Below are 22,220 nucleotides of genomic sequence, written 5' to 3' on the forward strand. Positions count from 1 at the left end.
AAGATGATGATTTGGGGAAGATGAGGGCATTTTGGTCTTTTCAAATTTTAGCAAATAGATCAAGGCAATTAGGTCTTTTCAAATTTTGAAAAAATAGAAAAAAGGGTAATTTGGTCATCTTTTAGCATTTAATACCTGGTGTGAACTTAAATGGCATTAAAGGGTAAAACAGGGGTGGTATGTGGAATATTGAGGGATGGTATGTGGAGTCGTGGACTAATCAGAAGCTTAGGGGGTACGACTAATATTGGGTGCTTTATAAGGGATACGTGTACTTTACCATAGGGGATACGTGTACTTTACCCTTTAAAATATTAAAATTAACACGAGGGAAAGAGAGATAAAATGTTGTGATTTGGAATAAAAAGGAAACTTTAAACAAGAGAGATGGGACTTGGGACAAATATAGGGAAGTCTTTTTTGTTTTGGTAAACTATATAGGGAAGTCTTTGATTCACAAAAGAAAAAGAAGAAAAAGAAAGTTTGTGAAATTTTTCTAATTAAAAATGTGAAACCGATTAATTTAACCCAAGGAGAGTCTTGCTTTGCTCGCTGCTGAGACGAGAGCCACAGTAGACACTAAAGGAAATGGGGGAAACTCTCAAGCTTCCGATCATCGACTTATCATCAACGGATCGCTTATCGACTGCTACAACTATCCGCAGAGTTCGATCTTCGCGCCCTACACTTTTTATTCTCGTTTCCCCCCCTATTTTCGACGTTCTATTTGTTTAGCAGAGAGTTTTTTTTAATAAAGTAGTTGTGATAGGAGTGATTATCTTGCTCTGCTCTAGATGGAGATCTTTGTTTATATTTTGATTACTTTTTTGGTCTCTAGCAGTTTTTAAGGCTCTATTAATATCGTTGTTTTATATATTCTGAATTTTCTTTCTAAGTTGATACCGAAATTGAAATGGGTATTTTCAGGCATGCGTAGACTTTGGTTTCTTTTACCTTGCGAATCATGGGGTTGAAGAAGAGTTTCTTAAGAGAGTGTTTGAAGAGAGTAAAATGTTATTCTCACTTCCCCTGGAACAGAAGATGAAACTGGCGCGAAAGGAAAACAGAGGTTACTCCCCCTTTTATGCTGAGAAACTGGATACTTCGTTGAATTCCAGAGGTTTGTTCTCTTATAACAATATTCACACTCTTGGTTACCTGTACACCATTCCTGGGCTTTTTAATGTATGCTAATTTGATATGGTTCTCCTAGTCTCTTCATGGTCTGCACAGTATCAGAACTATATAGGTGATAGGATCAATGGTCAATGTGCTGGAGATAAAACATCAGATGAGGAAGTGATATCCATCAGCTCAATGGTGTGAATTGGACCCATTATTGAGTCATGCAGTGGATTTAGTGAGAATGATAAAATGAAAGACATAAACTTTGGTGGCAAAGGTGTCAATTGAATACAGTGCTAGTTTGAGTGGTTCTTAACTAGTCTCCAAGGTCAAAATTTGTGGTAAGCATGTGGGATGAATTGTGTGAATTAGGCTCTTGAGTATAGAAAGATAATCAAACAGAAAAAATGGGAACCCCCCCCCCCCCCCCCACCCACCCAAAAAAAAAGAAAAAAGGAGAAGAGAGCGGAAGAGATGGATTGGGAAGTGGAGTCTCACGATTTTGGGGGAGCATGAAGCAAGGAGTCTAAAACGACCATGACTGACAACATATGCATAATTTTACTCAGGAGAGAGAGCACGGATTGTACTTATGTGAAAATATGCTAGTATATTGGTATTGTGCTGGTATCTGTCCACTTTCACTAGGACTACAAAACTAGAATTCACCTAGAAGCTCTATGCTTCTCTTAGGCAGATTAGCTTCCAATCAACGAAGAAACCAACTAAGGTCCCTGATAACTAGTTGGATCAAAATAGAAAACTGAGAAACCATAAAAAAAAGGGTTTGTTTCTCTTTGTTTCTTTTGGGTTGACAGTCCTGCAATGAAACTGCACCCACCATTTTTGTTCTCTCTTTATGGGGAGAAATTTTCTTCTTGGGTTGTGGAGACAACCGCTCACCAGGGTCGAGGTTTCTGCCATATGGAGGCTGATTTGTCTGTTCTAATTGTTGGATAAATCAGCCATTGGTCAAGTTTTGTGGTCCATCTTAACCGTACATTGCACCATGTTTTGGACTCTTCCCCATGGTTACTGGTCCAAAATTTTCAAGAAGTTTTTTTTGACTACTTTCAAACCCATATGTATCAAATGACGTGTTCTGTTGGGCTGAAGACTTGACAGGGGTAGATGGTGATGTGGACAATGCATGCACAAAATTTGGGTCCCAACTGAACTGCCATGTTGCATAAAAGAGAGAATCTATCTCCATGGCCCATGTAGAAAACCCTTTCCTTTGTTTATAACTTTCAACTATGTCTGCATTGTGCAAACCTTTTTCTGATCAAAATTATGATGTTCTAGCACATTGCGACACTGAATTGGTTGAAAACCACATGACAAGATTTTCTTGTCTTCGTATTACTTAATAAAGAGCAACCTAGGGCACGAGGCTCCCGCTATACAGGGTCTAGGAGGGGCAAATGTACGCAGCGTTATCCCTTTCTTCGCAGGAGAGGCTATTTCCAAGTTTTGAACCAGCAACTAACAGGTTGCAATAGTGCAACTTAACTGTTGCGCCAAGGCTCGACCTCTTCTTATTACTTAATAGAATTCTCAAATTGAAAGCATGTTGGTCTTGCTCAATAGTTCACCATTTATGTTGCTCCAACCGTTGCTTGTGCAATCATTATGGATATGTGATGTAGATCAAAGCATGAAGAAGAAAATGTCAAAAATAAAAGTTAAGAAAAGTTACTGTTCAAATGAACAGTACCACGAGTTACTGTTCACATGAACAGTGCTGTGGGCCAATAGGGACAGCTGGAGTGCAATATTAGATGCTGCCATAGTTTAGTTTCTATTTTTAGTTTTAGAAAGTAGATTTTATTTCATTCCAATAGAATCTTAAGTAGTTTCTAATTTCGGTCTTTCTATTTCATGTAATAGCAATAGGGAGATTTGTTTTCTATTTTTGTTTTTTTTCTATTTGTGTCTTTGTAATAGTTGTCTAATAAACAGCTAAGTTAGAGTTACTTAGGCAGCAAGTTTTTGAAGTTTTATTTTTGGAAACCAAGTCCTATATAATGTAATAGACTCCAAGGGAGTCCCGCACGATTTGAATGATGAATAGAGGCTTGCTTTTGCAAACCCATTGTCCTGAGAGAGGCTGGGAAAGGGTGAGAGGCCCTGGCTGAGATAGCCATTCTATCCCCATCCCCCTTCTTCTATTTTCTCCATCGATTTCTGTTCCCTACTCTGAGTTTATTTCCTGTGCATAACTGAGGTCACCCAATTCCCATAAGTGCTTCTAAGATCATCTAGAAGTCCCCAAGTGCTGCTATCAAAGTTGCGGATCTGAGAGTCAAATCACACCTGCGGCTGGGCTTTGTTTCTATTTTCTTCTGCAACTGCAAACCACCATATCTCTATAACCAGCCACGGAATTGGGAGATATTTGGAGCACAGCATCCCCTTATTGTGGTCTACAATCAACCCAAGTTTGGAGCAGTTATATCGGCTGAATCTGAAGATGTACACTAAGTTTATTTTGAACTTACTTTCTATTTTCTGTTATCCTGTCATATCTCAGTCTATAGCCATCCATTGAAGCTGATCTTTGGAAGGCTGATTCACCCTATTGTTCCTTCCAATCGATGGTAATGTCTTCCTAAACTCTTGGCTGGAGATGTGATATTTTATATCAAGTTTATTTCTAAGTTTTGCCCACAGTTTTGAGCCTGCGATAAGGTTGTTTGGCTGCTCACATGTATCTTTTGTGAGGTTTAATCTATATGTATTTTGGATGTTATGGGAGATTTTAAAGGACTGTTATGACCTTGTTTATTTACTATTTGGATTTAGTTTATACACTGTTACAAGTCTGAACCAGTACCTGTACTTGAGTTGTGCCTGTGATCATAGCTAGGGTTGAATAGTTCCTATCTAGGCTTACATTACTATGCATCTAGTTTAAGCTGTAATTTTGATGTAAGATTTTGTAGTATATGGTGTATTGATTGTACAATATTAGGTTAACCTGTTTGATCTATAAATTTGACCGGCCTTACTCGAACTATGGTAGCTGGGCAACAGAGCCCTTCCATACTACCATTTCCACTGCATCTATGCCTACTTTTGGTTGCTTTTCTTGGATATTTATCATGCTGCAGAATAGAATAGTTAATGTGGCACTCTTTCCCATTAAAATTGCCTTCAGTTTTTCCTCAAAAGAAAAATGACATGGTTTATAAACTGTGCTTTCTCTCTCTCCCATCCAATTGGCCCACCCAGGCAACCAGTAGTTCCCTTGCTTTATTTACTAATTCAGCTGAATGGCTTGTGAAAGTGACACCAGACCTAATCATCCTTAATGGCTGAAAACAGGTGATCTAAAAGAGTCTTTCCATATTGGTCCTATAGAAGGCACTACAACTCTAACTAATCTGAATCAATGGCCTTCAGAAGGTATTTTATGTTTCCGTCTTAATTATTTTGACGATTATTGAGATTTTAAATTGTTTACTTTGATTGCTAGTAGTGGATTAACAAGAATAGATGTCCACTGATTTCTCCATCTCATCTGACATCCTTTACCTAATAAATTCTCTATTACTACATTTCCTTCTGTGCCTGTGAGAACATCTTTTTGTAAACAGAAGTTTTCTTGAGCAGAATTCTCAATGCTGTTATTGCCTAGGAAATTGTAGAAGCTCTGCCATCGTGGAAACTCACAATGGAATCTTATTATCAGACAGTCCTGTAAGTTCTGATGGCTCGCTTTTTCATTCAGTTGAATACTGTATGTTTTATGAGTGAGAATGAATTGCCAGAAATCTCTCTAGTGCCCTACAGATTTTCGGTTCTAGTATGCCTATATTGTCACAATTATTCTATATTTCTTGTTGATACCCTTTTTTAACTTCATCATCTTCATAATAATCACTGCAGCATCTTTATAATATTTTTGACCTCTGCTCTCGTATGTTTAAGAGACTTTTTATATTGGTGGGATTGGCTGTATCGGTGCAGGCTGATCCCAATCTTCATCGGGCCTATCTGCCCGTTGCAGTCCTGATACTTGAATCCTAGTGAGGACTGATGTAGTGATGTAGCACATCCAGACCATCCAAATTGTGGGGTTCTGTCTGGATTAGCCAGAGGTCAATTTCCTTCAACACCAGCTCCATCAGCCTCCTTGTATTGCATTTCTATTCTAGTAATATTTTCAGTATGCTTGTTTTTTCTTAGCTAACCAGTAGGGTTGAAAATTTCTCTTGTAACCATTTGGCCTGGGGCTGCAAGGCCAAACTTGCTGCTTGGCAAGGGAATAATCTTTTTCTTGGCATGCCAAATGTTGTCATAATTTATAATGGCAAAACCGGCCTCTTTATTTAAGCACACATCATATCAATGCTGTTTTTTTTTTTGTCAGGAATGCTGGGAAAAGCCTGGTCTCTTTGATTGCTTTGGCTTTGAACTTGGAAGAGAACTTCTTTGAGAAACTAGGGGCATTGGATGCACCAATGCCATTTGTTCGTCTGTTACACTATCCAGGTTTGATTATGGTTTTTGATTCCTTGGTTTGTTTTTTATTGTTTGCAAATGGCTGTTTGTTTGAGCTCCGTGTTTTGACTATGTATGATAGGTTTCCTTTGCAAAGAGGGCTTTTAAATGATCAAGTCTTAATGGTCATAGCCCAAATGGATGCATTAGTATCTTCAGCAGGCTTCAAATTATACAAGAAAATGAAATGTTACGCCTAGCATGCACAATGTAGTGATTCTTGGTGAATGTTTTCCCTCATGGATATGATGCAATCCTGGGATTCAAAACCCTACTTTGAGATCACCATGGGCCCACCCCCAGCAATGGAGCTCAATTGATCAAGGATAAGGGCAATTTCGTAATTTCACAGCACAATGAGGACCCTATCTGGTAAGGCAAATAGGAGGTGGGGCTAATAGGTAATTAATCTTGAAAGAAAAGGGACCAAGAGATATGATAGAAATAATTTTACAAAGGCAAGGGCATAATTGGCAAACAAAGGGGAAGGAAATTTTAAGAGACGTATCATATCGGAGATACGTGTCGTACGCTATAGATACGCGTGGAAATGGTCAAGATACACATGGAAATACATTTTTAGAGCAAAAATCAATATAAATAAGCAATATATAGCATGTATCATGCATAAACGCTGAAATGGAGAACAACATATAACAAGATAAGAGGCTTTCATCGATTTGAGTACAAATCCTTGTAAATGTTCAGGTTTGATGTATCAACTAACTTAGTTTTACCTAAATCTATTGATTTATAGCAAAAACTAGGATTAAAAACCATGATTTAAACACAACGATCAAGTTTTTTTCTGAAACCTACATTTTTCTGTGAAATCTCCTTCTCTGATACTGTAAGGGACGAGATTCCATGGAATGAATTGCTCTATAGGAATGAACCGATGCCCAGAATCCTAGGGCAAATGGGTTAATGTCCAGTGATTTCTAACAAATGTGTCCCAACTCAACGATGTTGTATGCAGCAGAAATGCAAGAAAAAACAGAGGTGTTCCAAGTAAAAACAAGTGACAAAAGAAAAGATATAAGGAGGAGAAACCAGAGGATAGGAAAGAAGATACGAACTTTCCGGCGACGAACTTGATTGAATCGAATAATGGAAGAAATAGGGAAGGAAGATGGGAAGAAGAACACTCCTGCGATAGGAGGTTTTGAATTGCAGGGAAGAGAGAGATGGGACGGCACACAAACACAGGCTACAGAGGCATACTCTATTATACTCAATATTCCATATTCAATCAACTACTAAATGTGATGGTTGCATCCATATAAATGAGAAAGACTCCAACAGAAAATGGAAAACTAGCTCAATCTAGGAAATTGATACATGCACAGTAGGGATAGAAGATAGGAATATAGGATTAGAAGGAGAGAAAATAGGGTAGAAAAGAAAGGAGATAAAATAGGGGAAAAAGAGATAAAAAGCTTTACAGACGAAGCTATGACGTCTTTGGCTTAATTGAGGAAGCCGGGACCTCCTTCTCATACGAGAATTGATAGGAATCATTTTTGTCTTCAAGTTATATCTTCTCCAACTTTTCGTTCGCATTAAATACACGTACAAGTAGTTATCCATAACTACCCACTAATCATTCCTACAACTTCTCCCCTTTAACTCACCCCACTACTAATAACCACATGTAACTAACCCTAACCCACATAAGACGTTTTACATAATACAACTCACAATAATACAATAGATATTATACCCTTATTGCCACATACGCCCCCTCCCCAAGCCCATGCAAGCTATGCACATAACAGAAACTAAAAGAAAATAGGAAAGTGAAACAACTACCTGGCTATCTCCCCAAAATAAAAAGATCACAATATTATTCTCAAATTAAAGCCTAGATATTCTACTAGACCCAAAACCCAACTTGGACCTGGTTCTCTGTCTGGGCCTCCAATCGGGTTCGAGCCAACCCACACAAGCGTTGCTGCATCAGAAGAATGACAGGATTAGAATTTATTTTTGTTTTGTTTTGTTTTGTTTTGTTTTGATAAGTAGGCCTAAGGAGTAAGGAGAGTTGAACTCGTGACCTCTTTATTGTTTACATTTTCTCTACTGGATTTTTCAAAATAGAATGTGGGGCTGGGGGTTTGGGCTCTCTTCTGACTATTGGTTCTGCTTCAGCTTTGACGTAAGGACATTGTTTTTTTGAACCTTCTTGTTCTTTTGTTTGTTTCTCCTTGATAGTTTTATTTTTTTGTATTGTTTTTTTTTTCTGTGTGAAAAAGTAAAAATGTGGTTAAGAAATGTTAGGTGTTCCAGGAAACTGTTTATTTGTGAATGATTGTTTTGCATCTTTTTATCTTGATTTCAGGCGAACTAGCTGTTTCCAATGAGGAAACATATGGTGCTTCCGCTCATTCAGATTATGGAATGATTACTCTTCTTGCAACTGATGGGGTCCGTGGACTTCAGGCAGGTTTGATGAGGATACTTTGTGACCTTAAGAGCGGAAGCGGTTATCTTTTTTTATATTTTATTTTATTATATAGCAATTTTTTAAATGTTTGCTACTTGATTTTATCTAAAAATCTTCCATTCTTCTCTAACAGATATGTAGAGAGAAATATAGGCAGCCTCAAGTCTGGGAGGATGTGCAGCATGTCAATGGGTGAGCTCTGAAATGACTAGTTTCTAAAAGCTTCTTGCTGCTCTATGAATCTCAAAAAGTAGAAAATTTTAACTTCTTTTAGATTAAATGCTGCAGCTAATGAACTTTCTTTTTCTTGTGAGTGATCATGCAACCTAAAACAATCCAGAAATTGGAAACAGAGTAAACTTCTAGGGGTTGCAACTTTTAATCGATTAAATTTAAACATATAATATGTTCCATAGATTGTAACAATCATCATGTTGCATGTTTCAAGGTTCACAATTGGATCAGATCAGCTTGATCAGCCAATCTGGATTGCCAATACGGGCTGATACCAGCCAGTACTTGTGGAAATTGTTCTGGGATCAGGCTGGATTGGACAATCCTGATCAGGATTGGCGGTCTTCGATTCAGTCTCCGATCCTGGTCTTTAAATTGTAGGCTCACTTTTGAGGCTCAAAATTTTCTTTGATTAATAGAAGAATTTATTGATAGAATAGGAGATTTGCCTGAAGTGAAATGCCTCAACATACTACGCCAAAAAAAATAATAATAAAACCAAGGTCCCTGCTCTAGAAAGCTTCGAACAAAGTACATTCTCTTCTCCAAATTTACCATAAACACCACTCTATGTACAATTTGAAGCTCCAAGAAAAGAAGCATTTGGAAATGCAACTATATAGACAGTACAAACTTTCTGAACATTTTTCTCGATTGGATCATTTTGTTCGTAGATGCATTTACATGCTATGTGGATTCTACATGGATACCTTTTTCAATAGTATGGCATGCAGTGCACTTTCTGTTGCAAAATGGCCACATTGTTCCAAGTCACACAGTTCTATGATAAATCAATGACTTTAACTCTTTTTATTCACCCTTTGGTCTTTGTACCCATTTTCACTAATCTAAAAGCCATAATTTTCTTTTGGCATCATTTATGAGAATATCTACCATACTGCCTCAGTTCTTGAAGAATTTAGAACTTGATGCAGTTGCATTACGGTGGCTAGACCGGCACAACCGGATCTGGAAACCCAAGTGGAGACAGAACCAGCCAAACCTTGATTTTTGGACCACCAAGGGTTGGTAGGGGTTAATTTAGTGATTTGGGGATATCTTTGTAATTGCATTTTACTTTGGTAAGAGTTCATTATATGTAGGAGATATTTGGCATTTCTTATTTTGTTTTAAGTTTCCTAGTTAAGAGTTGTTTCTATTTTATGGGAGTATCTCTTTTATATATATGGTTGTAACCTCACTGCTATGCGGAGTTGAATGAGATTTGGAATTGGAGTTTACTGTTACTATGGTGTAGCTGGTGGTCGAATGGCCTCCTCTCTTCTCTCCTGTCTTCCTCGTTCAGCTGTTCCTTCTCTGGCTCTTATTTGGATATCAATCTCCCTCACCCCTTGCCCTATCTCTCTATGACTGTAAGAGGTTGATGCTTACCTCTGGGCGATTCCATCTACCAAGCCCTAAGCCAAAAGACTGCTGGAGTTGAGAGAATCAAACCATCGATCAATCAGAACCAGTCCCTAACACCAAGTCCAGTTTCAGATCTTGAATACTGCTTAATCACTTACTGATTTGGATATCCATAACTTGCATTCAATAGGATTGGGAGTTTGGAGTTTCATCCCAAATTTTCAATCGGATTGAGCCCTTATTGTATGAGTTCCATCGATCACACACAAGGAGGGTTACTGCTGATTTTCTGGTGCTCCTATTGTAGGTGAAAGGTTCAAGATGGTGACAATATTTTAAGTGTCACCATATACCCCCTCTTCCCATTATTACCCCTTCCATTTGTGTTAATTCAATTCATATCCTTTAATTATTTTAGTTCCAAGTCTGTCCTCTTCCTTTAATTCTAATTCCCTTTTTATCCTTTCCTCCATTTAAGTACCAAGTTACCTTAAGATTTTGGTTATTTATGGTTCTGCCACTCCCCCCCTGTACACTTTAGATTATTTATGAATTTCCATTACTATTACATATTGAACCGTTTAGCATTCGAGCGGGCCTATAGTGACCTGGAATTAGGATTTTAGAACCTGTGGTCACATCAGAACTACCATAATTTATAAAGACTGTTCACTTTTACAACCTAGTTGTGTTGCATCTGTTGAAGTGGAAGTTTCATTCACAAAATTTAAACTCGCAGGGCTTTCATTGTTAACATCGGCGATATGATGGAGAGGTGGACTAACTGTTTGTTCCGGTAATCACTCAATTCTGTTACACAAAGGCATTTGCTTTCTCGTATTCGGTGTTTTAGCTCATGTTCTTTGTAGGGTGAGGTTTATTGTTTGCCTGACAACTTTGTCACCAATAAATTGAAAGTCCTCATTGAAGATATTGTTTTGATATTTCTTTCCCCTGCTCCTCTCATTTGCAGTTCGACGTTGCACAGAGTCATACCAGCTGGACAAGAACGCTATTCTGTAATCACTGCATCCCTGTTTTACCCTTTTTCTTTGTTTTTTTATTTCAAAATTTATCATTGCTTCAAAGTTCTGGTCCAAGGTTTCGTGAACTTGATCTGTGAGATTTCCAGTACTAAAATCCATTCCTTAACGATGTCAGGTGGTTATTGAATGTGATTAGTTTTTGTGGGCAGAAAAATTATGTTAACTGTTCCATGTTCCAGGTTCAGGCTCTGTTAATTGGATGGTTAGAACAAACCTTACCAGATTGGCTTTTCATGTAGGACAACTTATAGAGAATGTTGGTTCCACTCCCTTATGAGTTGAATGTGCATGGTCTTCGACAGTGTTTTACTATCTTCCATTCATTTGGGTGCTATTTCAGATGCATGCATGTGATTTGGAGTCAGATCTGTCTGGTTGTTTAATCCTTGGAAGTATGGAAACGTGAAGTGTAACTATTTTATCAAAATTTTAAGGACAAAAGGAAGTTAATTGTCTAGATTTATTAATTACTTACAACAAAAAAAAATAAAATCATTTAGCAACAAAATATAAATTCAATGAACTTGCAACAAGACATTAAATGCTCTAAATGTAATTGCGTACTAAAATCTATGACGTGTTAAATTAAATGTCATGAACTTGATTAAATGTAATGGGTGCGTACTCCTTCCCGAAATTTCCCAAACTGTAAGATACTTTCATAAAATCTATGACGTGTTAAATTAAATGTAATGGGTGCGTACTCCTTCCCGAAATTTCCCGAGAGAGGACACACCAAATATCCACACCCATGCTATGTCATGTCTGATACAAGTACTTTGGCTAAAGTGAGGGCTTCAGGTAATCAAAGCTATCTTACAGTTTGGTGAATTGACACAAAATTAATGATCCAGTCTGGATCAGTAAGTCGTAGTCAAGTCACATCATCAAATGCCTCTCTATAATATCAATTCTCTGTTAATGATAGTAGGTTCGGCTGTCAACATCGTTACAATTTTTCTTTGAAGTGACATGCAATTGAATGAATGATTTCTCATTATCTTTACAATTTGTATGATAGTTTTCTTTCATCAAAGAAAGAGTTTTGACCCCTTGACCTTTTGGAGTGCAATATTGCAGGTTGCCTTCTTCTTAGATCCAAACAGTGATTGCATGATAGAATGCTTGGAAAGTTGTTGCAGTGAGAAATTCCCACCTAGGTATGTCTATACATGACCTAGCCGTGCTGTATATGTGGTGCACACCATAGTTGTCATGGGGTCGCCATGGCGTCCTGGCGCTGGAGAAGGTTGCATGGCGACCTACGCCATGGCATCCCTCTTCGATTTCTTCTTTCTGTCTTCGATTTCTTCTTCGATTTCTTCTTCGATTTCTTCTTTCCCCCTTCGATTTCTTCTTCGATTTCTGATTTTTCTTCTTAAAACTTGAGAAACAATAGAGAAAAAATAAAACATGACTTGAGTATACATCTATTAAAACATTAAAAATAGAGAAAATAAAAAATGAAACATGGTCGACATGCTCGCCATGTCGATATAACGACGTGACACCCCTCCACTGACTTGGATCGCCGTGACGCCGTGACAACTATGGTGCACATACTGCTGAGGTTCACCATTTGATTATATCACATAGTAGTTTCTTGTACTTAGAAGCTTTGAGCCAGTTAGATTATCTGAATTGATGTATAGCATCACTATGTTTTTATAAACTGAATTAATATATAGCATCACTATGATTTTTTATTATATATACTTCATAAGATCTTTTGGATCCTTAGAATCTGCCTATTTGGTTAGTAGATTTAGTGTTGGAGATCCTCCAGTGTGCATTGCAATAAAATGGAAACCATTCATAATCTAGATACCAAATCCATATTCAGCACAAATGATGTTGGTCACCCTGACATACATTCCTCAATTATCATGTTTTCTGGATAGATAGTGCCTCTTCTGATCCAAGAAAAAGATGTTTAATTCTTCTCTTTGTAAGCATAGCATTTCTATTTAGAACTGAGTTAGTTTCTGCTGTGTTGCAGGTTTCCTCCCATACGCAGTGGGGACTACCTGCAAGAGCGTTTTAGGGTCACATACTCTTCGCAGTAGGGATGGCTTAAAACATGAGAACCCTAAGAATGTCCAACTTCAGTTAGTTTTAACATGGTTCTGAGCATTTTTCATCAAGTTGGATGGAAGGCATGAATCCATTAGAAACATCTAATGGTTGTGAATGTAATGTAGTTTGGACTTGATGTGAATGTATTTGCTTGCCTGTTGTAAGTCATAGTTTTCACTACTTCAATATCATACCATCGTTATAACTTTTTATTAGAAAGTACAGTTGGCTTCATAATTTATAAGCTGTATGACCAATGAATTTATCTGTTAAGACTTTAAACTAGAAAAGGGAGTTGGATTTCAGTGAAAAACTTGAATTGCTTATCCTTGTTAGTTTGTGAACCCTGACCCCAATGAGTCATGGAGCAACAATGCATTGATTTAGGCTGGTCTACTGCCAGTTCGCCTATTGGTTATAAAATAGCACAGAATTTTACTACACAGAGGTGTCCTTTATTTATTATTTTTTTAAATATGGGAAACTATGCAAAAGAAATCTATTTTCTTAAGCCTGAGACAGGGGAACTGCACTCTGTTCTATGTGAGGTGTAGAGTGCGCAGATTGAATGAATGGCCTCTAGTGGTTTGATGAACAAACATGGTATTGCAAACTTGAAATGGACATTAAAAGTTAATAGAAATGAGGCATAACCAGAGTACCTTCTCCTTAACACTCATTGAGAAATATATTACTTTTAAAATTTTTATTCATTGATCATACCTCATGTAGCAAAATATTCCATTAAACATCCATAGGAGAGGCTTAGGCTATGTTTGGATGCCAAGAAAACAAAACAAAAAATTAAAAAAAACAAAAAAAGAACTTGAGGAGAGGGAATAGACACATAAATCAACCTTTGCATTATCATGATTTTTGTCTCATTATGTTTTTTCTTTTCTTTTCTTTGCAATCAAACATACCATTAGTGTTAATCAACATCAAGTGCAATATCCTCCTGAGAAAATCAACGTTGATGAAGTCACAGGGGTGAAGTAGTTACACGCAATCAACTCTTGTGTAGGAGGGACTGACCAGGCTAGAATTCAAAACCCTAATCACAATTATACAATAGGAGAAAGCTTTTGCATAGGGAGCTTTCTCAGAGAGAAAAAATAGGGAGGGGAGAGTGATCTGCGTGGGTAGACTTCTGATCTCCTTATTCTGCTATCAGTATATAGTTTTACTTGTTGGAATTGTGTCTCTCAAATCCATATTTATATGGTTTAAATATGAACAAAGCAAGGGGTCGTTGTTTGCTTGCAGTTGTTGCTGCATAAACAAGGGTTGTAGCTCCTTTGTGGTGGCCGGTGGGTGCCACATAAACTAGGGGTTGGTTCTTTTGAGAGTGGGTGCGGTCAAATAATTGTATTGTGCACTGTACCAAAGCTGGATTTGGGTTGCAGAACAAGCGATCATTTGCATCAAGGATGTAGACACACTGCTGAACCACGTGTCTCCATCTTGTAACGTGTGTTTTGGTATTTGCATTGCCATATTATTTGCTGCAGGATGGTTTGTGGAGGATGGGATTTGTGATGTGTGGTTGGCAATATAGCCCTAGCTGATGATAGCCATATATGTGTATGTGAATGTGTGACAGTATGTGTATGTGAATGTGTGACAGTATGTGTATGTGCTTGAGTTCTACTCACACCAACGAATGAGTTGTGAAAATGAGCGAGTTGGATTCGAGTTTTCAGACACTACTGATTCATCCCCTCTCAGTGGCCATCTAGGATCAACAAGGATAAGGTTCCCAACCCATTGTTTCAAGAATTTTTAATTTCTTTAAATAATATTTAAAACATTATTTAGAAATATATAACTACCAATAGCGATTTCCTTTATATGTTTCAATTCGTTGGTTGAAAATATTCTCTCATATGAATTAACATTATCTATATACTAAATTGACTTTTTTATATTTCAACACTTGTTTAAAAATTATTTAGAAAGGGAGAGGGTTAGGCATGCTGTTAGCTTTTCAATAAGCTAACAGCATAAAAAATCACAGGGCTGAACACAAGAGGACAATGGAATCATTTCCAAAAAGGAAGGAGAACACAAGAGGGCAATGGAATCATTTCCAAAAAGGAAGGAGAGAGGAAAACACATACTCAGCACCCTAATGGTGTGCTCAGCCTTTTCCCATTTAAAAAACTTCTTTTTTACGTGCAAATGCTCAAAATATATGATAACCCATATTTGAGGTAAACCATCAAATTTGAAAATGTAATTTAACCATGACATTTTCATTTTTTTCCAAAAATCAAAGTATCAAATAATGAAGGCAGACTTCACCCAAAAAAAAAAATAATAATAATAATATATATGGATGAGCATATCTTGTTGTACCCACATGATAAAGTGGTGTGACAATTTTGACCATTGGATATTCAATTAGATGATTTAGATTGGATTTCATACTCAAATTCAATTACAATCTAGATCGAAACCCAACTGATATTGTGAGGATTGATTAGTCTGGGCATAAGAGATGATGTGTATTTCGGTTTGAAACCAAACAGACCGAACAAAACCAATTAAAACCAATTAATCCAATTAGGACTAAAACAATTGGGGTTTTAGACTTTGGATATTATGTTCATCAATGGCTTAACTTTCCAAGGCCAAGCAAATCATGTTAAGCCTGACCATACATAGACCTATAATTACCACATCCATCCCTTAGCCGGGCCAGGTCGTTCAGGAACGAACATTTAGATATAAAAACTACAAATTAATAAAAAGGTGGTCCCGGCGGGGCTCGAACCCGCGACCTTCGGCTCATAAGACCAACGCTCTAACCAACTGAGCTACGGGACCTATGAAATATATAGTAAGTAATAAAGTAATCATTCTAGAATTCAGATATGAATGCACATTACTGCTAACATGAGATTTCACAATGATTTACAGACAAAAATAAAAACACTACACTAACAGAGAGGGGTTTGTACCAAAAAAAAACAGAGAGAGATCATCACAGTAACAAAGAAAGAAAGAGGTAGAGATAAATACAAGGGAGGAAGGGTCCAAGGTTCTAATAAGTGAACATGGTTTCATGATTTTCATCAGCTTCAAAGAAATAGAGTGGCAGAGATGGAGACAGGGTTACGGCCGGTTGCTCTGGCTCCGCCGTTATGGGTGCCGACGAGCATACGGAGTGATGAGAAGGAAGAGAAGAAGCGAGGAAGTAGGGACAAGGAGGAGGAGGAGGAGGAGGAGGAGATGGAGGAGAGAGAATATCTTCAGCCATGGTGGTGGTACTCATCATGGCTTGGTGAAGCCAAATCTGGGTCTTAAGGAACTTCACGTAGTGGATGGCCTCTTCCAACATGGAAACAGTGTCCATCTTTGTTCCACCAGGAACCAAACTCTGCAAGATCTTGAAACGATCACTGATACGATGTCTCCTCTCCCTAGCCGCAACGCTCTGTGGATCTGTCGACAGCTTCACCGCCCTGTTCTTCCTCCTCCTCTTCTCGTTCCCAACCTCCTTCTTTCCCTTGCTATTATTAGTGTTGGCCGCCATTACAGATGTAGAAAGAAAAACGTCACATGCCGAGTTGGTCTCGCTAGGAAACCCCGACATAGACATTGAGTGCCAAATAATTAAGCTTTCCCTCCGTTCTTAGATCTCCTACAAGTTTAGAAGAAGAAGAAGAAGAAGAAGAAGAGACAAGTGAAGTATTAGGGTTTCCAGTCATGTTATAAATAGAACTTTTCAGGATCGAGAGAGAGAGAGAGAGAAGGAAGTAGAAAGAAAGAAGCAAATTCAGGTGAATCCGAATCCGTGTAGCAGGATTTCGAGTGTCTCACGTCCTGTGTACGCAAGCCTATATGATATAGGTATAGGGGTAGGAGCGGAAATTGAAGAAGGAAGGAAGGAAGGAGATGGAGGGATTATTAGCGGGAACGAAAAGGTCTTTCTTTCTCTCTCTTCCACACACACACACATCTGACTGGTCTTGCTCTGTACTCCACCTATCTATCTATCTATATCCAGTGAGCCTACTTGAATATTTGTCCTGTTTGAATCATTTTTGTATGCATGGGTCCCATTACCAACAGACAGCCCCCACCCCGTAGCTAGGGATGTAAACGGATCGGATTCGGATCGGATACGGATCGGATGTGATCGGAACCGGATATTCCCTGGCCGAATACGGATACCTCTAAACGGATTCGGATGCGGATCGGATTCGGATTTTCGACCATCCGTTTATATATCTGCCTTGTGTAACCCGGACCTTCCTCCCCCTAGCGGATACAATTCTCTCTCAATCCATATCTCTTAGATCATGATTCTCTTTTCATCATATTCTAGAACTTGTTTAATCTTCAAAAACCCTAAAAATCATTATTTACTTAATTTTTTATTATTAAGTATTCTGATTTTTTTTCGGACGGATTTTAATCGGAGTATTCGGATTATTTTTTGAATATCTCTAAACGAATACGGATGCCCCTAAACGAATACGGATGCGAATTCGGATTCGGATTTCGGTTATCCATTTACATCCCTACCCGTAGCCTAGTGCTGCAACGGTCCAACCCTTATTACCGAGTCAGTAGCGAGTTCCCCTGAATCACGACTCGTCAATCAACCTAGTTCATCAGTGTTCATAGACAATGACTGTCAACCATAGATGTTGGATTACAATGTTCTGTCAACCATTGGATGGAATTTGGCCCTAAATTTTATATTTGTCACCGACAATAACTTCCTAATTAGGGAATTGTCAACAAGAGGCTAGGTGCATGAATAAAGGGTTATTGGTGTACATTCTTGTGACAAGTGTTAGAAACACATTTCACAAGATCAATATGCCGAATCATTGAACATGACATGAATAATAATATAAGATTCAATTTTAAACATACTCGGATCCATATCATTTGACGAAAGATTCTCCAAAATCATTGTCGCTCTCCCTTGTTGATCTTGTTTGCTCTCTTATCTATATAATTATTAGGGTTAACAATTATTAGGTATTATTAGCATTATATAGACTGGGAATAGGGATCAATCCTGTCAAATAGAATAATTGATATCACTTTCATAATTGATTCAGTTGTTAAGATATCCACACATTAGACTCGATTAACTAGAAAACCCATTATCCATTAAGGATACCTTGTACCTCCTATATTGAGCGTGCTACCTCATTATACATTGATCTTTAAAGTCCGTCTCCACCATAATCCACTCAAAACTCTATGAGATTGCTTCCAACATATCACGTCACATTACCATCGCTTCACCAAGCATAATGGAATTAAAACTCACAATATCAAATATTACACAAAGAGCCTGATCGATCCCTAACCAGAAAACCAGTTCACCCTTTTGGATTCTCTATCTTCCATATGGCTTCGGAGTTCAACTTATGAAATTTGGTGGCAATCCAAACTTCACGCACACTAAGTAGCTGATGCTTGAAAACAAAATTAGGGAAACAAGAATTTATTGGCGTTTGGGATTAGTGTGTGGTTTGTGTGATTATACTTTCATAAAAAAAAATTTATTGGCGAAACTTGAGAATGAAGAAGTTCTACATATGTATTTTGTGCAGATGATCCATTCTCTATTTTGTGCAGTTCATGGTTCATAATCTCGAGATTGGTCAGGACCGATTCTAACCCTAACCCGATAATGATCCAGGTTAGTCGATATTGATCTAGGTCGATCGAAATTGTCATGAATCGGTAAAAAATGACCAACACTTAGGCTTTCACTGGATCGTTTTTAGTATCGGTCAATATCACTCAAACTAATATTAAAAATTTTTAAATAAAAATTAAAAAATTTCCAAAAATGACCATAAATAAAAAAAAATTTGGATAATATTATATCAATTTGTTTATATGAATGAGAACAAAGTCCAACCATAACTGCAACGATCGATTTCATGACGAGCTCCAGGTCGCATCACACCCATGGATGCAACACCAACACCACTCTTCACAATACCATAAGCAACACCCATACCTATAAGGTTAAAAGCCTAAAACGCCTAAAATAGAAAATAGAAGAAACCATTACCCTAAAAATCAAAGATTCCAAGGAATACACAGATGTACAGGAGAAGATGATGAGAGTCGTAGCGGCTCCAAGGCAGCCTAAGAAGGGAGAGGTTTCAACTCTGCTGAAGTTTAAGAGATTGAAGAAACCCTAATCCAAATTCCAAACTAAGACCCAATTAAATTGAAGCTTCAGAAGAAAAAGGAAGAAAATGGATCGGAAATGATGGAGATGACTACAAACTCAATTCTGATTTCTGGATAGAGGTTGGTTCCTTCGATCGATTGCTTATTCAAAAACAGTAAGAATCCCCCCTTCTTCTCGTGGATTTTTTTTTCCCGATATTAATTGGAGGAAGGGGGAAGAGATTTGAAGTAGGTGGGTGTACTCTAAATATGGGAGTGGATTTATTTCAAAATGCAGTACTGGTCTAAATCTTTGCCGGCTTTATCGTACACAAGATGAGATGGAGACAATTTCCCTAGGTTTTAGGTTTTAGGTTTTAGGTTTTTCACTGTGTTTGTGTGTGTGTGTGTTGTTTTGTGGAGAAAGACTGAAAAGTGAAGAAAATGTTTGCTCAAAACGTCTCGTCATCAGCTGTTTGCTTCTCAGAGTTTGGGGTCGGACTCGTGGGCTCTGTTCCCTTGGGAAGAAAGAGAATGTTAGAATGAATTGATTTCCATGCTTGTATGTATCATGTATGTATGTATAAGATTCATCACCTTAATTCTTCCCTAAGTATAATGATACCCAACTAATATTCTAATCCAACGGTGTGAATAACAACTCCGTATTGGTTAATTAGGTTCAACCAGCAAAATTTGGATTCCCTATTGACAACCTTGAGTGGGCCAACCCGGCCATATGTTACTAGTCAAGACCAAAAGAGAGAGAGGTGGAGGTGGGGGGGGGCAAGTGCATATGTATGTCTGCTACTCTGCTCTGATCGATGACTCCCGGTTTACGCGTTTTAAGGGGAAGGGAAAGAAGGTTTGGTGAAGCATTTGATACTCTGATCTGATATCATTCTATTTATATATATATATATATATATATTGCTTGCTTCTCCACTGAAAAAAGAAATAAAGAATAATTAAAGAATACCTGCTGCTGCTTCACCTGTCCACACCTTCAAATCACTAGCAAAATAACTTCTACATTACATACATATATATACTGTACTGTAGCTAGTAGTAGTAGCACTTGTGGACGCCATTCAATTCCCACCTTCCCTTCTCATTCAGTCTTTCTTTCATCCAAAGTTGTGAATTCCCTTCCACTTCCATCCCACTCCACTACACTTCCACCCAACCCCACCTCACATTTCAATTAATCCAATGTTTGTGGGTTCTATACGGTTGAATAGGATCTCAAACAAACATATTCCAATCCGACAGTTAAAAAACTCGATGGCACCATGGTATGGATGTCCTCTCTTTAAAACTAATCATTTCTCCCACGTAGGTTTAGCGTATAAGTCAAATCTAGAAACTGTCTTTTTTATTTTCACTTCTGGCTCTAGGGGGATAGGCCACTCACTCACTATCCAAGGTTTTAACTGAAAGAAAAATCATCTTCGTCTTCCTGTTTTGCCCCTGTTCTTCTTCTACGTTTATTTAATTTATTTCCCAATTAAGTCCAACCCAACAGGTGTTTAGCTATTAACCGTGTACGTGGCTCCTATTACTGGTGAAGCATAGCTAATAAAAACGAGAAGAAGAATAAGAAGTGGGTGAAGAGCTCCTCAGGTCTTGGAGACTTTTGGGCGCAATCTCTGGTTTCCCGTTCTGTCTTCTGTGTGTAGGTGCCCATCCGTGCCAGGGTGCCACTATAGTCTCTCTGTAGTAAAGCGTTTATCTACTCCCTTTTGAAGTTCAGCAAAGACACGGCTGCTGCAACGACCGAATCGATCCATCGATCTTGGGGTTTCAGTATCATCCATCTCTCTCTCTCTCTCTCTCTGTAGTCCAGTGCCGTCAGTCAGTCAGGGTGAGAGAGAGAGAGAGAGACAGTGCTACTTGATTTGCACTTCCTTTACTATTATCATCATTATTATGGTAACACCCATAGCATTGATATATACAACTCAACATTTTAATAAATAATGGGTTCCTGAGTTTCAAACTCCGGATTTTAAGTAGATATCTAATCACAATAAATAATATAACCAGAGACGACTCGCGTGCCGCGTTGGGTGGACTGAGAGTCTTGTACGTCCTTTCATTCAATCTGCAACTCACCCACCTCCTGTTTGGTAGCTGAGGCCACTTCTCCTCGTTGAGATTTAAGTCGTGTTTGTTGATTAAGAATGGATAGAAAAAATAAAAATAAAATTTAAATAGAAAATAAAGTAGAAAAAAAGAACGTTACTCGGTCCCCAGGCTCTTGCTTGCACCAAAGCACCGGAGCACAAGAAATTATCACTCTTATAAGTTTCATTCATGTTGAAGCCTTTGTGTGTGCTTCCATTGATCTCCATGCTGATCAAATAATAAGCCGAGTCATGAGTGTTAAGAAAATAATGCCCAGAATGGTATTTGCAAAAGAAAAACGAAAATAGAGAGAACACACACAATACACAACGCAGAGATTTACATGGTTCACCTCCAAGATGGAAGCTACGTCCACGGCTGAACAATAGAACAGGTTTCACTATTTTCTCTGAAAATGTTACAAACCCTCATAACCCTATCTCAAAGAGATAAAAACATTATATAGGGAAGCCCTAACTCAAGAAAATACACAAATGCCCCTAGTCCAAAAAAATGCCAAAAAACCAGAGTCAACCCAAAACATAACACATGGCTAAAAAATACTCATTTCGAAGATCTCAACGAGCCCAACAATGGAGCCCTGCCATTTTTCGGCATTCCAAGATCGTTTTAAGATCAAAACGGCCCTCCGAAGATTTCAACCGTACTTTCTAGACCAAATCAAGCTTCACCAACAACAATTAGTACAATGAGTCAAGTGTTAATCTTTATCCCAAGATCCTTAAAGAATCGGTACAAACAAGAAAGACTCGCGAGTAATATGATTCAAGATCAAGATCTTGATTCTACTTCTTGTCTTAAATCTTGGAATTGATGGAATGTGTGCTAATAGGATGAGATGGGATGGTCTCGTGGATCACATGTGGAGAGGAGAGCCTCATCCAACGTTGGGGAGACATCCACACGAGTTTAGGCTTGTGGAGCCGCTAGACGCACCTAAGGTGACGAGTTCCCTATCTAGTCCCTATGAGTTGAACGTCGGCCATGTGATTCGACATCTATCTCTTCCTCATAGTAGAAAATAAAATAAAATAATAAAAAAGAAAAGAAAAGAAAAAAATCCTTTTGTTTGATTGCCATAGAAATTTAAAAGGAATTAAAGAGGAATGGATGAT

At 38.0% G+C, this 22,220-nt stretch overlaps 1 protein-coding gene and 1 non-coding gene across 7 annotated transcripts; one reads left to right on the plus strand and one right to left on the minus strand.

Annotated features, from left to right (window-relative positions):
* Positions 1–584: 584 nt before the first annotated feature.
* LOC122666332 (probable iron/ascorbate oxidoreductase DDB_G0283291) lies at positions 585–13,035 on the plus strand. 6 transcript variants are annotated; one of them, XR_006333544.1, is made up of 12 exons: positions 585–666; positions 928–1,120; positions 4,453–4,533; positions 4,776–4,827; positions 5,501–5,622; positions 7,973–8,073; positions 8,211–8,269; positions 10,419–10,475; positions 10,653–10,698; positions 10,875–11,075; positions 11,806–11,885; positions 12,725–12,747. XR_006333544.1 is itself a non-coding variant. In XM_043862535.1 (11 exons), the coding sequence occupies exons 1-11, from the start codon at positions 589–591 to the stop codon at positions 12,789–12,791; spliced, it is 936 nt and encodes a 311-aa protein (XP_043718470.1). In that variant the 5' UTR covers positions 585–588; the 3' UTR covers positions 12,792–13,035. The 6 variants fall into 6 exon arrangements, 5 of the variants coding, with proteins under 5 accessions (XP_043718470.1, XP_043718476.1, XP_043718477.1 ...); XM_043862535.1 differs by lacking the exon at positions 10,875–11,075 and having other exon boundaries at positions 12,725–13,035; XM_043862541.1 differs by lacking the exons at positions 10,875–11,075; positions 12,725–12,747 and adding an exon at positions 12,274–12,384 and having other exon boundaries at positions 11,806–11,917.
* A 2,521-nt stretch (positions 13,036–15,556) lies between these two features.
* Positions 15,557–15,630, minus strand: TRNAI-UAU. The gene has a single exon. It is a non-coding gene; the product is annotated as a tRNA-Ile (tRNA).
* Between the last annotated feature and the right edge of the window lie 6,590 nt (positions 15,631–22,220).

Source organism: Telopea speciosissima, chromosome 1, assembly GCF_018873765.1.
Source record: "Telopea speciosissima isolate NSW1024214 ecotype Mountain lineage chromosome 1, Tspe_v1, whole genome shotgun sequence".
Classification (NCBI taxonomy): Eukaryota; Viridiplantae; Streptophyta; class Magnoliopsida; order Proteales; family Proteaceae; genus Telopea; species Telopea speciosissima.